Source organism: Gorilla gorilla, chromosome 4 (genome assembly GCF_029281585.2).
Source record: "Gorilla gorilla gorilla isolate KB3781 chromosome 4, NHGRI_mGorGor1-v2.1_pri, whole genome shotgun sequence".
In the NCBI taxonomy this organism is placed as follows: domain Eukaryota; kingdom Metazoa; phylum Chordata; class Mammalia; order Primates; family Hominidae; genus Gorilla; species Gorilla gorilla.
The window spans coordinates 18710621-18723485 of NC_073228.2; the positions used below are offsets into that span (position 1 = coordinate 18710621).

The window sequence follows — 12865 nt, forward strand, 5'->3', positions numbered from 1 at the left end:
GCTATATTGGGCCCACCTGCCTGGGTTCCAGCAGCTTCCGCAGCCCCAGCAGGAGACGGAAGATGCAAGAGGTCATTGCGGGGCTAGAGCGGTTCACCTTTGCCTTCGAGAAGGATGTCGAGATGCAGAAGGGCACTGGGCTCCTGCCTTTCCAGGGCATGGACAGTGAGTGAGGGTGGGGCCGCTGTCCCTCCCCTACCTTCTCTTTTTTTTTTTTTCTTTGAGACGGAGTCTCGCTCTGTAGCCCATGCTGGAGTGCAGTGGCACAATCTCGGCTCATTGCAAGCTCTGCCTCCTGGGTTCACGCCATTCTCCTGCCTCAGCCTCCCGAGAAGCTGGGACTACAGGCGCCCGCCACCGCGCCCAGCTGATTTTTTGTATTTTTAGTAGAGACCGGGTTTCACCGTGTTAGCCAGGATGGTCTCGAACTCCTGACCTCGTGATCCGCCCGCCTTGGCCTCCCAAAGTGCTGGGATTACAGGCATGAGCCACCACGCCCAGCCTCCCTCCCCCTTCCTTCTCTACAGGCCTCTCTGCTCAACTCCCTGATGCGAACGCCCCTTCTCTGTCTCTCTCTTCTGTGGCTTCGGGGCAACCCATTTTCCAGACTGAGAAAGAGAGGCACAGAGAGACGGTGAATTGAGAGAAGCCACACTGGCCTCCCGAGCTCCTGGGCCAGCCTTGAGCCCCTCGAGCTCCTCTGTTTCAGAGTTGGGGGGTTAAGGGTTGAGGTCTGCTGGCTGGCTCTGCAGGTTAACCTCTACAGGGCCCAGATTTGGGGGTCCCATAGGCCAGAGCCTGGGGGAGGTCTAGGTGGGACATGCCGATAGGAGGTGGAGGCTTCCGGAACAGCTGCAGCCTCTGGGGAAGCTACCTTCTCCGTTCCCTCTTCTCCTTCCAGAGTCGGCCTCAGCTGTGTGCAACTTCTTCACTAAAGGGCTCTGTGAGAAAGGTGAGTTAGCAGACAGGCCTGGGCCCCAAGCTGGGTGAGTGTAGGATCTGTCTGAGCTACACCCAGCAGGGGCTCTGCCTGGCCTGGGATAGGGTGTCGAATTTGCACCTGGGGAGGGAAAATTGGGATGGAACGGAATTTTATTTTTATTTTATTTATTTATTTTTAGATGGAATCTTGCTCTGTTGCCCAGGCTGGAGTGATCTGGCGTGATCTCAACTCACTGCAACTTCTGCCTCCTGGGTTCAAGCGATTCTCCTTCCTCAGCCTCCCGAGTAACTGGAACTACAGGTGCATGCCACCAAGCCCGGCTAATTTTTGCATTTTTAGTAGAGATGGGGTTTTGTCATGTTGGCCAGGCGGGTCTCAAACTCCTCACCTCAGGTGATCCACCTGCCTGGGCCTCCCAAAGTGCTGGGGTTACAGGCGTGAGCCACCATGCCCGGCCATGGAGCAGAATTTTAGACTTACAGGTAGACAAAGGATAAGTGGTTGGATCCACCCAGCAGCCTGCCCCTCCCCTAAGATTTCCCCGCCTCAGCAGCAGTCTTCATAGTTTGCAGTTCGCATCAGGGTAACCAGGCTGCCTGGAAAGGGGTATTTTTTTCTTTCTGCCTTGCTGGGATGGGCGTGTGTCTGAGCTTTGGCCTGTGCATTCCCAGGAGGCTCCAGCTTCTTAATGTTTTTCTTGATTTCCTCCCAGCTAGAAGAGAGGCATCCTTCTCCCCCAGTCCCCTGCTCTGACTCAGTTTGGAAACTGGTCAGTTGTCTCGTCCATTCCCTATGCCCTGAGGTAGCACCAGCCACCATCTTTGAAATGCTATCAAAAAGCATCCTCCACTTCTCTCCTGCCCTGACTTTGGGTCAATACCGTCTTCCTAGGCCCCTCTCCCCAAATGCAGCCATTCTGGGAAGGCCTGACTCAAATATAAGAGTTTTCAACTTTCCTTCTGGCTCATGGCTCACGTAGAGGCTCTTTCCACAGAAATATACAATTGCCAAAAAAAATTGGCTTCCAGTTTTAGGGTTTCCCTGTCTTCCTACCGCTTGCCTATACATTTAGGTTAAGAAATCTCACTGGTGTGAGAGTTTAGGACATGCTTTCTGATCCAAATGACTCTGTCCCTGGAAGTTGGGGGGCTGGAGGGGACCAGGAAAGGAGGACCTGGGGCCATGTTTGCCCACCTGCCTTGTTTGTCTTGGGGCCAGCCCTGGACCATGCAGGGAGAAGGGAAATGGGATCACTGGTCGCCCAAGGCCTTGTGCACCCAGGACCCTGCAGGCTCAGTGTGGACTGAGTGGCATCTCCTCAACTCAGCCCATCCAGTCCCTAGAGCAGTGGTTCCTAGCAACACCCTTCTGCAAAGAAAGAAAGCTATTATGGTGGAAGGTCAGAACCAAGCAAGTCAATAGCCAGGGGTGGAGGTTAGGGGTATTTAAAAAGAGCACCTTGGCCGGGGGAGTAGGCTCACACTTATAATTCCAGCACTTTGAGAGGCAGAGGCTGGAGAATCGCTCAAGACCAGCCTGGGCAACATAGTGAGACCCCATCTCTACAAAACATAATTTTTTTTTTAAAAAAGGAAAAATGGAAAGAACACCTCCCCTAGCCCCCAAATTATGTCAGAGAACTGGCCAGGCATGAGGCTGGACCTGCTTAGAAACTCAGGAACTGCCAGCCTGGATGACATGGCAAAGCCCTGTCTCTACAAAAAATAAAAAAATTAGCTCAGTGTGGTGGTGCATGCCTGTAGTCCCAGCTACTCGGGAGGCTGAGATGGGAGAACTCCTGAGTCTAGGAGGTTGAGGCTACAGTAAGCCATGACTTTGCCATTGCACTCCAGCCTGGGCAACAGACTAAGATCCTGTCTCAAATAAATAAATTAATTAAAAAGAAAGAAACTTAGGAACTGGGTGTCCTTCCTGCTAATAGCAAGGCAGACTTGAGTGAAGATAATAAAGCAGTTAAATGTAACATTTCCATGGAATATTCCATATAAATCATTACAAAGTTGGCTCTTCTGTCACCCTGTTAGGTCTCTGGAATCGGGAAGCATAACATTTGATGTTTTTAAAGATGGGAATTCAACACACCCTTACTGAGCACTTATTATGTGCCAGGGGCTGGGCTGGGTGTGGGGATTCTGGGCTGGAAAGCCTGGCCCCGCTCCCTGGCAGGACGAGAGGGGGTGTTAGGCACTCTGGGAATGAAAAGGAGGCAGCTGTTCTGAGCCCAGATACTTCCCTGGAGAAGGGCATGGCACGCCAGGCAGATGGGAAGGATGGGCAAAGGTGTGGTAGTGGGAACAGCTGTGCTTTAAGAAGAGCTTGCCCTGGCCAGTCATGGTGGCTCAAGCCTGTAATCCCAGCACTTTGGGAGGCTGAGGCGGATGGATCACCTGAGATCAGGAGTTTGAGACCAGCCTGGCCAACATGGTGAAACCCCGTCTCTACTAAAAATAAAAAAAATAGCCGGGTGTAGTTGCAGGTGTAATCCCAGCTACTTGGGAGGCTGAGGCAGGAGGATCACTTGAACCTGGGAGGTGGAGGTTGCAGTGAGCTGAGACCGTGCCATTGCTCTCTAGCATGGGCAACAGAGCGAGACGCCATCTCAAAAACAAGAGCTTGGCCGGGCGCGGTGGCTCACGCCTGTAATCCCAGCACTTTGGGAGGCCGAGGTGGGCAGATCACGAGGTCAGGAGATCGAGACCATCCTGGCTAACACGGTGAAACCCTGTCTCTACTAAAAAATAGAAAAAATTAGCAGGGCGTGGTGGCGGGCGCCTGTAGTCCCAGCTACTCAGGAAACTGAGGCAGGAGAATGGCGTGAACCCAGGAGGCGGAGCTTGCAGTGAGCCAAGATCGCGCCGCTGCACTCCAGCCTGGGCGACAGAGCGAGATTCTGTCTCGAAAAAAAAAAAAAAAAGCTCTCCCTTCATGCTGCCTCGGCTCCCAGTTCCAGCCCCTACAGGGTCCAGGTGAAGGGATAAGGGGAGAGCCGCTGGGGACTGAGTCAGGTACCCTCCTGGGGAATCCCCTGGAGGGCTGAGCCGGGCTCAGGCTGTGGATGAGGGGCCTCCCAGCCAGGTGCTCTGGTGTCTCCAGGGAAACTCTGCCCCTTCCGACATGACCGAGGGGAGAAGATGGTGGTGTGCAAGCACTGGCTCCGGGGGCTCTGCAAGAAGGGTGATCACTGCAAGTTCCTGCACCAGTATGACCTCACCAGGATGCCTGAGTGCTACTTCTACTCCAAGTTTGGTAAGGCCTCTTCCTGGCTCGGTGCCTCACCCTGGAGGGTGGCAGTGTGGGCTGTGAGATGGGAAGAAGGTTTCTAGAGGAGCGGGCACGCAGAGGAGGCTGGACATGTCCCTGGAGGCCAGAGAGAACTGTCTGAGTCTCAGGTGTCTGTTGTCCAAACCCCTAGACAAGCAGAAGTGCACCCTGAAGTCCCTGCCCTTTACTGCCCCCTGGATCAAGGTGCATACCAGATACCCCCAAAAGGGAAGAAGGGATTGTTTCTCTCCCCATTCTTGGTTCATCACACACCCAGCCTGACTATATTGAAGTGTCTCAAATGAGCCATCTCTCAGGCCCCGGCTAGAACTTCTCTAATATCAGGCCTTCAGAGCCACATTCACGATGCCTGCTGTACCCTCAAAGCCCCAGCACCACTGTCTGCTCTTCCAACGGTCTTGCTATTTTAACTCTTACTTTAGAAGAAACTTTGCATTGTTTCCATAAACGGAGAACTAGCATCACTTGTTGGAAATCAAAGGTCACTGTAAACATAAATCCATGAGGTTCAGAGGTCTAGCACCTAAAGTCATCTTGTGCGGTCAAGCCTGGACCAGCATCTTACCTCCCTCTGGCTTCAAGGCATCCTTTGTCCTTTTATTTATTTTTATATATTTTTTTGAGACAGCGTCTTGCTCTGTCCCCCAGGCTAGAGTGCAGTGGCATGATCTTGGCTCACTGCAACCTCCACCTCCCGGGTTCAAGCCATTCTCCTGCCTCAGCCTCCTGAGTAGCTGGGATTACAGGAACCCACCACCATGCCCGGCTAATTTTTGTATTTTTAGTAGAGACGGGGTTTTGCCACGTTGGCCAGGCTGGTCTTGAACTCCTGACCTCAGGTGATCCACCTGCCTCGGCCTCCCAAAGTGCTGGGATTATCGGTGTGAGCCGCGGTGCCCGGCCTCCTTTGTCCTTTTAATCAAGGGACTGTTTATGGGGCAGCTGCAGCCACTTTCCCGCTTACTTAAGAAAGGAATCTGTGAATGTGCTTCAGGTCTCACCCTTCACAATATGGTTCTACAGCTCAGAGCTTTTCGGAGCTGGAAGGAGCCTTACGGATTATCTAGTCCAGTGGTTTTCCAACTGTATTCCATAAAGAGTGACCTGCAAGGAGAGAGCTGGCAGAATCCCCTGGATGCCCCTGACTCAGGAGGCTTGGCTTCCAAATGTGGCTGCAGCCAGCTTCAGGGCCCCCCAAGCGGCTGCTCCTCGTTAGTGCCAATGGGAGGGTCCTGGGTACCTGAGAAGGAGGCAAAGCATTACCTAGGCCAGTCAGAGCCCCACCCAGGCTAACATTCCATTTCCTGCCTGCTCCTGGGAGGCAAAGGCATGGCAGTTCCTGAGAGCTGCCCCCATGTCTCCCCTGAAAGGACAATGTTTATCCAAGTTCCCCTTGGTCACTGCCTAACATTCTGTGACTTTAGTAATAAAATGCCACCTACTTAGTTATTCCCTCAATAGCCCTCGGTGTTTGTTTGGGGATCAGGTGCTCCTGGGTATGGATACAGGAACAGGACCAGGTCCCCCTCCGCCCCCAGGTAACTCCAATTAGTAGAGGACAGACTTGTAAGCCCATGATTACAAGATGTAATCTACTGTTCTTACAGTAAATGAATGCATGTGGCTTTCGAATATCAAAGTGGTGATCACTCTAATTGGAATCAGAGTGTTGTTGGGGAGGTGTAGGAGTGGGACAGAGTCACTGGAAGGGCCTGGTGTCCGGGGTCTTCCGCCCAGTACCCCGTCTCTGAAAGGCGGATTGAAGGCTGAGGTGCTGCTGCCACCTGCTGGCCAGGTCAGGAATGCAGAGACGTGCGCCCAGCAGAACGGCAACCAGTGTAGATGACTTCCTGTTATCTCCATCCATCAAATGCTGGCCAGCATCACCTAGGGGGTGATGTCACTTTGATTCATTAGAAAGCTCAAGCCCAGAGTCAGCACTCTGCCCAGTGCTGTACACTGACAATGAACAAATGAACCCTTCATGAACGTGAGGAAGCTGAATGAAATGGATGTGGCCTTTTCCCCTCTCTGAGCCCTGGCGTTCTCTGTGAAATGAGAGGGCTGGGAAAGAATGGTGGTTTTAAACTCTTGGGAATCAGGGGTACTCTCCTTTTTTTTTTTGGAGACAGAGTCTCGCACTGTTGCCCAGGCTGGAATGGAATGGCACAATCTCGACTCACTGCAACCTCTGCCTCCCAGGTTCAAGCGATTCTCCCATCACAGCCTCCTGAATAACTGGGACTACAGGCATGTGCCACCACACCTGGCTAATTTTTGTATTTTTAGTAGAGATGGGATTTCACCATGTTGGCCAGTCTGGTCTCAAACTCCTGACCTCAGGTGATCCTGAGGATCACCACCTCGGCTTCACAAAGTGCTGGGATTACAGGCATGAGCCACTGTGCCTGGCCTAGGGGTACTTTCCTTTAGGCGAAACCTTGCTCTGTAGAGGCCCAGTGTATAAAATAGATCTTCCTGGAGCAATTTGAAAATCAGTGGAATAGACGCTACGACGCTCCTTCAGCTCTGAAAAGCACTGAGCTGTAGACATTTAAGGAGGATGAAGTTGGAAAGATTCATGAGTTCTCAACTTGAATGAAGTGAAAGTGGGATGAATCTTCCCCCATGCTTCCTTCAGAGCTTTCTTCCTAAGAGAAATCTAAGAGAGCTCTTAAAATGACACCTGGGGCCGGGCGTGGTGGCTCACACCTGTAATCCCAGCACTTTGGGAAGCCAAGGTGGGCGGATCACAAGGTCAGGAGTTCAAGACCAGCCTGGCCAACATGGTGAAACCCCATCTCTACTAAAATACAAAAAATTAGCCATGCGTGGTGGCACATGCCTGTAATCCCAGCTACTTGGGAGGTTGAAGCAGGAGAATTGCTTGAACCCGGGAGGCGGAGGTTGCAGTGAGCCAAGATTGCGCCATTGCACTCCAGCCTGGGCAACAGAGTAAAACCGTGTCTCAAAACAATAATAATAATAATGACACCTGGGTAGCCTGGGCCTACTGGGCTGGCTCCCTGTAGGAAATAAACTAAACCTGAGACTTGGTCTAATCCATAGAGAGATGATGACGCAGGCTTAGTATAATGCAGGTGCCCACTCTGCAGAATGTTTCTTTTCATACCTGTGCCAACTTGAGCAGGGCTCTGCTTTTCTTTGCATTTCCACCAAGGGGAACAGGTACCCTAGGCTCTGCAGGCAGCATGGGTTTTGTAGTAGAGGTGAAGAGGGGGCTGCAGTTACAGCGACATGGAAATATCTCCACTTAACGTTGCAGGCCTTCTCGGCTCTCCTTGTTCCTGCTAGCCTCTAATGGCCTTCAGTTCCAGTGCCTCCTTCTCCATCTGGGGTCCCCCACTCTTACTCTTCCAGAGGTGTATATTCAGACCATGCCCTGCTTAGCAAATAGGATGGGATCCACCCTTTTTAGACTGCAGGAAGGATTAAGCATACTTGCCATCTTCAAAAAGCTGGTGACTCCCAGAATAAAGGCCAGTGTCTTCTGTGTTTGTGAGGGGCAAGGTCAATCTGGTTTGGGGACACAGAAGTGATCACAAAGAGAAACTGCTTCTACAGAAAGTGCTGGGATTTTCAGGTGACTGCAGCAACAAGGAGTGTCCCTTCCTCCATGTGAAGCCAGCTTTCAAGTCCCAGGACTGTCCTTGGTATGACCAAGGTTTCTGCAAGGACGGTGAGGCCTTGGAAGCCAGGGAGCCCTAGGGGCTGTGGGGATCAGGGTGGGAGCTCTCAGCAGGGGAGGGGCCATTTTCCTGATGAGGCTGTGCCTTGGAGAAACCCCAAATAGAAGGCCTTTCTGTAGTTCTCCTCCAGCTCTGCTGTGACACACAAAACACAGCCTGGTGTTGGGCCATAACAGGCTTCTTGAGGCAGACTGACTTGGGTTCAAATCCTACCTTCAGCATGTATCAGCTGCATGCCTTTCTCCAAGTTACTGAACCACACAGGAAGCTCTTGACACAGGGTCAGGCCCATAGGAGACGCTTAGTTCATGTGTGCTCTCTTCTGCATTCCACTTACCCACCTGGGGGGTCCTGAGTGTTGCTTAAGCATGTCATACCTTTCCCATTGCTGCCAGCCAAATTTAAGAGGCAGCTTCCCCCAGCAGGGTTCCCATGCCCTAAGCAACAGGGTTTCTCCCTCTCCTTTGTCTTCAGATAGGTTTTTCTTACTGAGTTCTTAGTGCTGTTGGTTTTAGGGATCTGGGCGGGGGTGAGGGCTGCTGAGAAGATCAGTAGGATTGTGGGGTTAGCTTTTTTCTTTCTATCACCCAGGTTGGAGTGCAGTGGTGCGATCTTGGCTCACTTCAACTCCACCTCCCAGGTTCAAGCAATTCTCCTGCCTCGGCCTCCCAAGTAGCTGGGGTTACAGGTGTGCGCCACCATGCCCAGCTAATTTTTGTATTTTTAGTAGAGACAGGGTCTCACCATGTTGCCCAGGCTGGTCTTGAACTCCTGGGCTGAAGTGATCCACCCACCTTGGCCTCCCAAAGTGCGGGGATTACAGGTGTGAGCCACCCCACCCGGCCAGGTCAGCTTTTTCTCAGCTGTACCTCCCATACCTAAATAAATAAGAGGCAACAAAGTGTGGTTCATATCCATGCAAGTCCTCCAGGACACAGCATGTCAGTGACATTTCCAACTCTATTTCAGAACTTGCCAGCTGACACCTGCTCCAGCACATTCCAAGGTTCCTTTTCCCCATCCCTGTCTCATGGCTAGAAGTGGATGCTTTAGGGTGGTACAGAAAGGATGGGAAGATTTATCCACCCCTATTAAGTGAAGCCCCTATGACCATCCACACCCTTCCTAGGGAGCTTTTTCATGTGTGTTTTCCCCTCTTGCTGAAGCGGATCCTTCTCATCACTTTCTCGTTGCTCAGCAGGTCCTCTGTGTAAATACCGCCATGTCCCCAGAATAATGTGTCTCAACTATTTAGTTGGCTTCTGCCCCGAGGGACCCAAGTGCCAATTTGCTCAGTAAGTATGATCCTTCAGTTACCGACTCCCACCAGAGTGCTAGGCCTGGCCTTCTAGTTCTAGATCTTTCCATACCTTCTCTGGTCCTTAGTGGAAAATGAAGCATTTGGCAAGCATCCGCTCCAGTATTTTCCTGGCACCACTGCCTGACCCTGGCAATCTCAGAACTCTAACCCATCCTCTTAATGTGTATTCATGCTGGGGATGGGTGTCGATCTTTTCACAAACTATTCTAGTAATAAGAGAAGAAACACTTAATGCCCATTTCTCCCCAGTCCTCTGTAATTCTCCCTCACGCCCTGGCTAAGGGAGGGCAACTTCCCTACAGGGTTCTGAAATATGAAATCTGCAGCAGGCTGGCGCAGAGCACGTTAATGAGCAGAAGATGGGAGGGCGAGAGCTGGGCTGTAATCGTCTCTCTCTCCACTTCCCTTAGTCCCAAGATGAATCTTTTACTCAACCCGAGTTACATGAAGGTGAGTGCAGGCAGGCACGTGCCGTCATGCCTCATCCCTTTATTCCCACTCCTTTCTGCTCCCCAGGGAAGCTCACCCAGCAGCACTGCATGGTTCCCAGCGAACCCTCACTCTCCTTTGAAAGGCATGTCATCATGCACGTGGGACACATATATGTGGTTGTTCCTCCCAGACTCCTCTCCAACCTCTAGAATCTCTGCTGTGGGTAGGGTAGGACTTCTCTGTTGACCAGCCCAAGGCTTTCCTTCTGCTAGCTGGGTAGCACGCATGGTTTTGGGAATCAGGGCTGGCCCTGATTGAGAACTGTGCTCAGTCCCTATGGAGAGACACACTCTCTATACCCAAGTGTTGATGAGCGCCTATGTCAGGGGTTGGTAAACTACAGCCTGTGGGCCAAGTCCAGCCTGCTGCCTGTCTTTGTACAGGCGAGGGGCTAAGAATGGTTTGTAAAAAGTGGGAGGAAAATCAAAATATTTTGTGACATGTGAAATTAATTCCAGTGCTCATAAAGGGTTTTGTTGGAACACGGCCGTGGCTGTTCTGGTGCTTACGATGGCAGAGTCCAGTGGCTGCAACAGAGACCCAGTGGCCTGCAGAGTATAAAATATGCACTGTTTGGTGTTCTATAGAAAAAGCTGGCTGACCCCTGGTCTAGATGACTGAATGTCAGACACCTGTTTAAGTATCACAGAGGCCAGACAGCGCCAACACTGGGGCAGCTACTGACAGCTACTGGGGCCTCCGAGCACTGGATGCTGGGAGGGTGATGGCCTGGGAGGAAGACAGTCCCTGCTGGTTCTGAGCGGGCTTTGAAAGAAGGTGGGAGGCGATCTGTGGGACTGCGGGGAATTTACAAGCCCATTTACAATGAAAGCCTAACTTTGATTGAAAGGTATGCTTTTGGCACTTAAAACTGTAACTAAAGGCATCTTGAACCCTGGTTTCACCCTAAATGCACGGCCAGCGTCCCGGCCCTCTGTGAAGTTGGTGTCTGCACACAGGGACTATCTGCAGTAGGTGTTTTCTCACGACTTCACTTTATCTGTAGCTTGTCAGCTGGCCCCGGGATTCAGCACCTCCTATTTCTGCTGTGGAAGCTTGGAAACCCCCATCCCCAACAGAGTGCCTGCTCTCCTGCCTGGGGATCAGGGGTCAAGGGCAGGGCCTGTGCCACAGGGTGGACAAAGGAACCCACAGGGCTGGGCTAGTGCTTGGCTGAGAGCTGGGAGGGCAAGGAATGATCAGGGAGCTGGAGAATGACTCCTTTTCTGCAGCAGATACGAGTGTGAATTAGGAGAGAATGAGAGGATACTGTAAACCATCCTGTTGGCATCTCCTGCTAGACAAGACTGTTCCTTCAAAAGGAACAGTCATTTCCCACTTTGTTGCCTACTACTCTTCAGTTACTTGTACATAACGTCCTTAAAATTCTTTTTTGGCAGGAGGGCAGAGTATGGTTAAGGGAGGGAATGTAGCACCTGGTTCCTTTTTCTGCTATCTTCTGGTTTATCAGAAAGAAAAAAAATCATGTTTGATCATACCTTCATTCTCATAGCTTCTAAACTGTCCTGAGCTTTGCAGTCTCCATTCTGCAAGAGAATAGTTTTATTGGGATGACAGGTAAGAGTGGCAGAACCCTTGACTTTTCTTGTACAGTTGCGTTTATGTGCCAGCCTCGTTCTCTGGGATTGTGATGCTGGGCTTGAATGCCTGAAATAAGCTTCACCAACAAGCAGAATCCATCCAATTCCTCACAAAGGTAGCTAACCATCTCCTATGGTTCCCTAGACATCTTTAGAAATCTGAATTTACAAAAAGTCATGCCATTCACTTTTTCTGTTTTTGTGTCAAAGACCAGGCCATTATGCCAGTAAGTACAGTAAGACTCAACTGATAGGAGTTATTAAAAACTAACCTATGGTCAGGAGAAGATGCTCAATGGTCTTACTATGGGATTCTGTTTCCCAAGTTCCACAGTAAGCCCGCTGTCATCCTAAGCAGGGTATGAGTGAGGTGCAGAAGTAGCCTGTGGCAGGCAGGCTTATTTCTTTTGATCCTGTAAGTGAACGAGCTACTAAAAATACAACAGGTTTGGAGGCAGATTGGCAGGAACGAGTTATCCATAAAACGGGAGCAAAATGTACATAAACCCAAAAGCTCGAGTCTATGGGAAATCCATGATCATTATACTTTGCTCAGCTCCTACCAACAGGTCTGGGTTGCACGTGGCAGCTCCTCTGTATATGGCTTCAGCTGCTGCTGTCAACTGGCAATTAACTCAAATGGCTTTCTTTAGCATGACAGCTGCTTCCCTGTATGGCTTATTTAAATCTAAGAATATACTCTGTACCTTATATGTGGAGTATCATGGGGCAGTAGATGGAATAAAATAGGCTCATCCTGGGGAGGTAAGGTAGTAACATGAAACATTTAACGGTATTACCATCTTTTAATGCCATCATGAAAGGCCAATACCAAGGCAACTTAATCCACTGGGAAAGGGGGGGTAGTGGCTGTGCTGAGCCTTTTGGAATAATGGAGAAGAGCAATGGGATGTGTGAGGAAGAACTGGCCCCCCACTTTGGTAAAAAGACAGATGCCTGGCCTGCCTGGAGCTGGAGTCCCCAGTCAGGGCAGTCTAAAAGAATGGAGCCCAGGAGTCAGGTTTTGGGGGGTTGAATGCCAGTTCAAACCAATGGGGGCTGCTATGTGATGAACAGCACAGAGCTACGTAGGCAAATCACTCTACCTCAAGCCCGTTTTCTTTTTGGAAAATGAGCAGGATAGCACCCAGGCCACAGGACTGTTTGAAACTAAAAGGAGAAAACGCATGTAAAAAACCTTGCATGGCACTCGGCACAAAGCAAGCCCCAGATGTTGGCTGGATCTGCCTGTGGATTGCAGTAGGGCCTCTCTTCCTCCGTTCAAGGTTGGAATTTATATATAGTATGATGGCACATACTACAGGCTTTAGAACAGCTGCTGTCAATGAGTTCCTACCATCACAGACGTTGCTGGAATTAACACATGTAAGACTTCTAATCTCACCAAATGTCTGCAAAGTAGGAATAATTATCCCTAAATTACAGTACAAAGGGGGCTCCAGTAAACTGGATAACTTACCCAGGGACACACCCA

The 12865-nt window shown here is 50.8% G+C and overlaps 1 protein-coding gene across 2 annotated transcripts in view; it reads left to right on the forward strand.

The window, feature by feature from the left end:
- CPSF4L (cleavage and polyadenylation specific factor 4 like) overlaps positions 1-12865 on the forward strand; it is a 19535-nt gene continuing 6670 nt past the window's right edge. The window contains exons 1-5 of one of the 2 annotated variants that reach the window (XM_004041071.3): positions 1-165; positions 902-952; positions 4058-4210; positions 7851-7946; positions 9158-9251. In XM_004041071.3, coding sequence (XP_004041119.1) covers positions 63-165; positions 902-952; positions 4058-4210; positions 7851-7946; positions 9158-9251 — 497 coding nt within the window. In that variant the 5' untranslated portion in view covers positions 1-62. Of the gene's footprint in view, positions 166-901; positions 953-4057; positions 4211-7850; positions 7947-9157; positions 9252-12865 lie in introns of those variants that run through there. The other variant, XR_008680287.2, reaches the window with a different exon arrangement.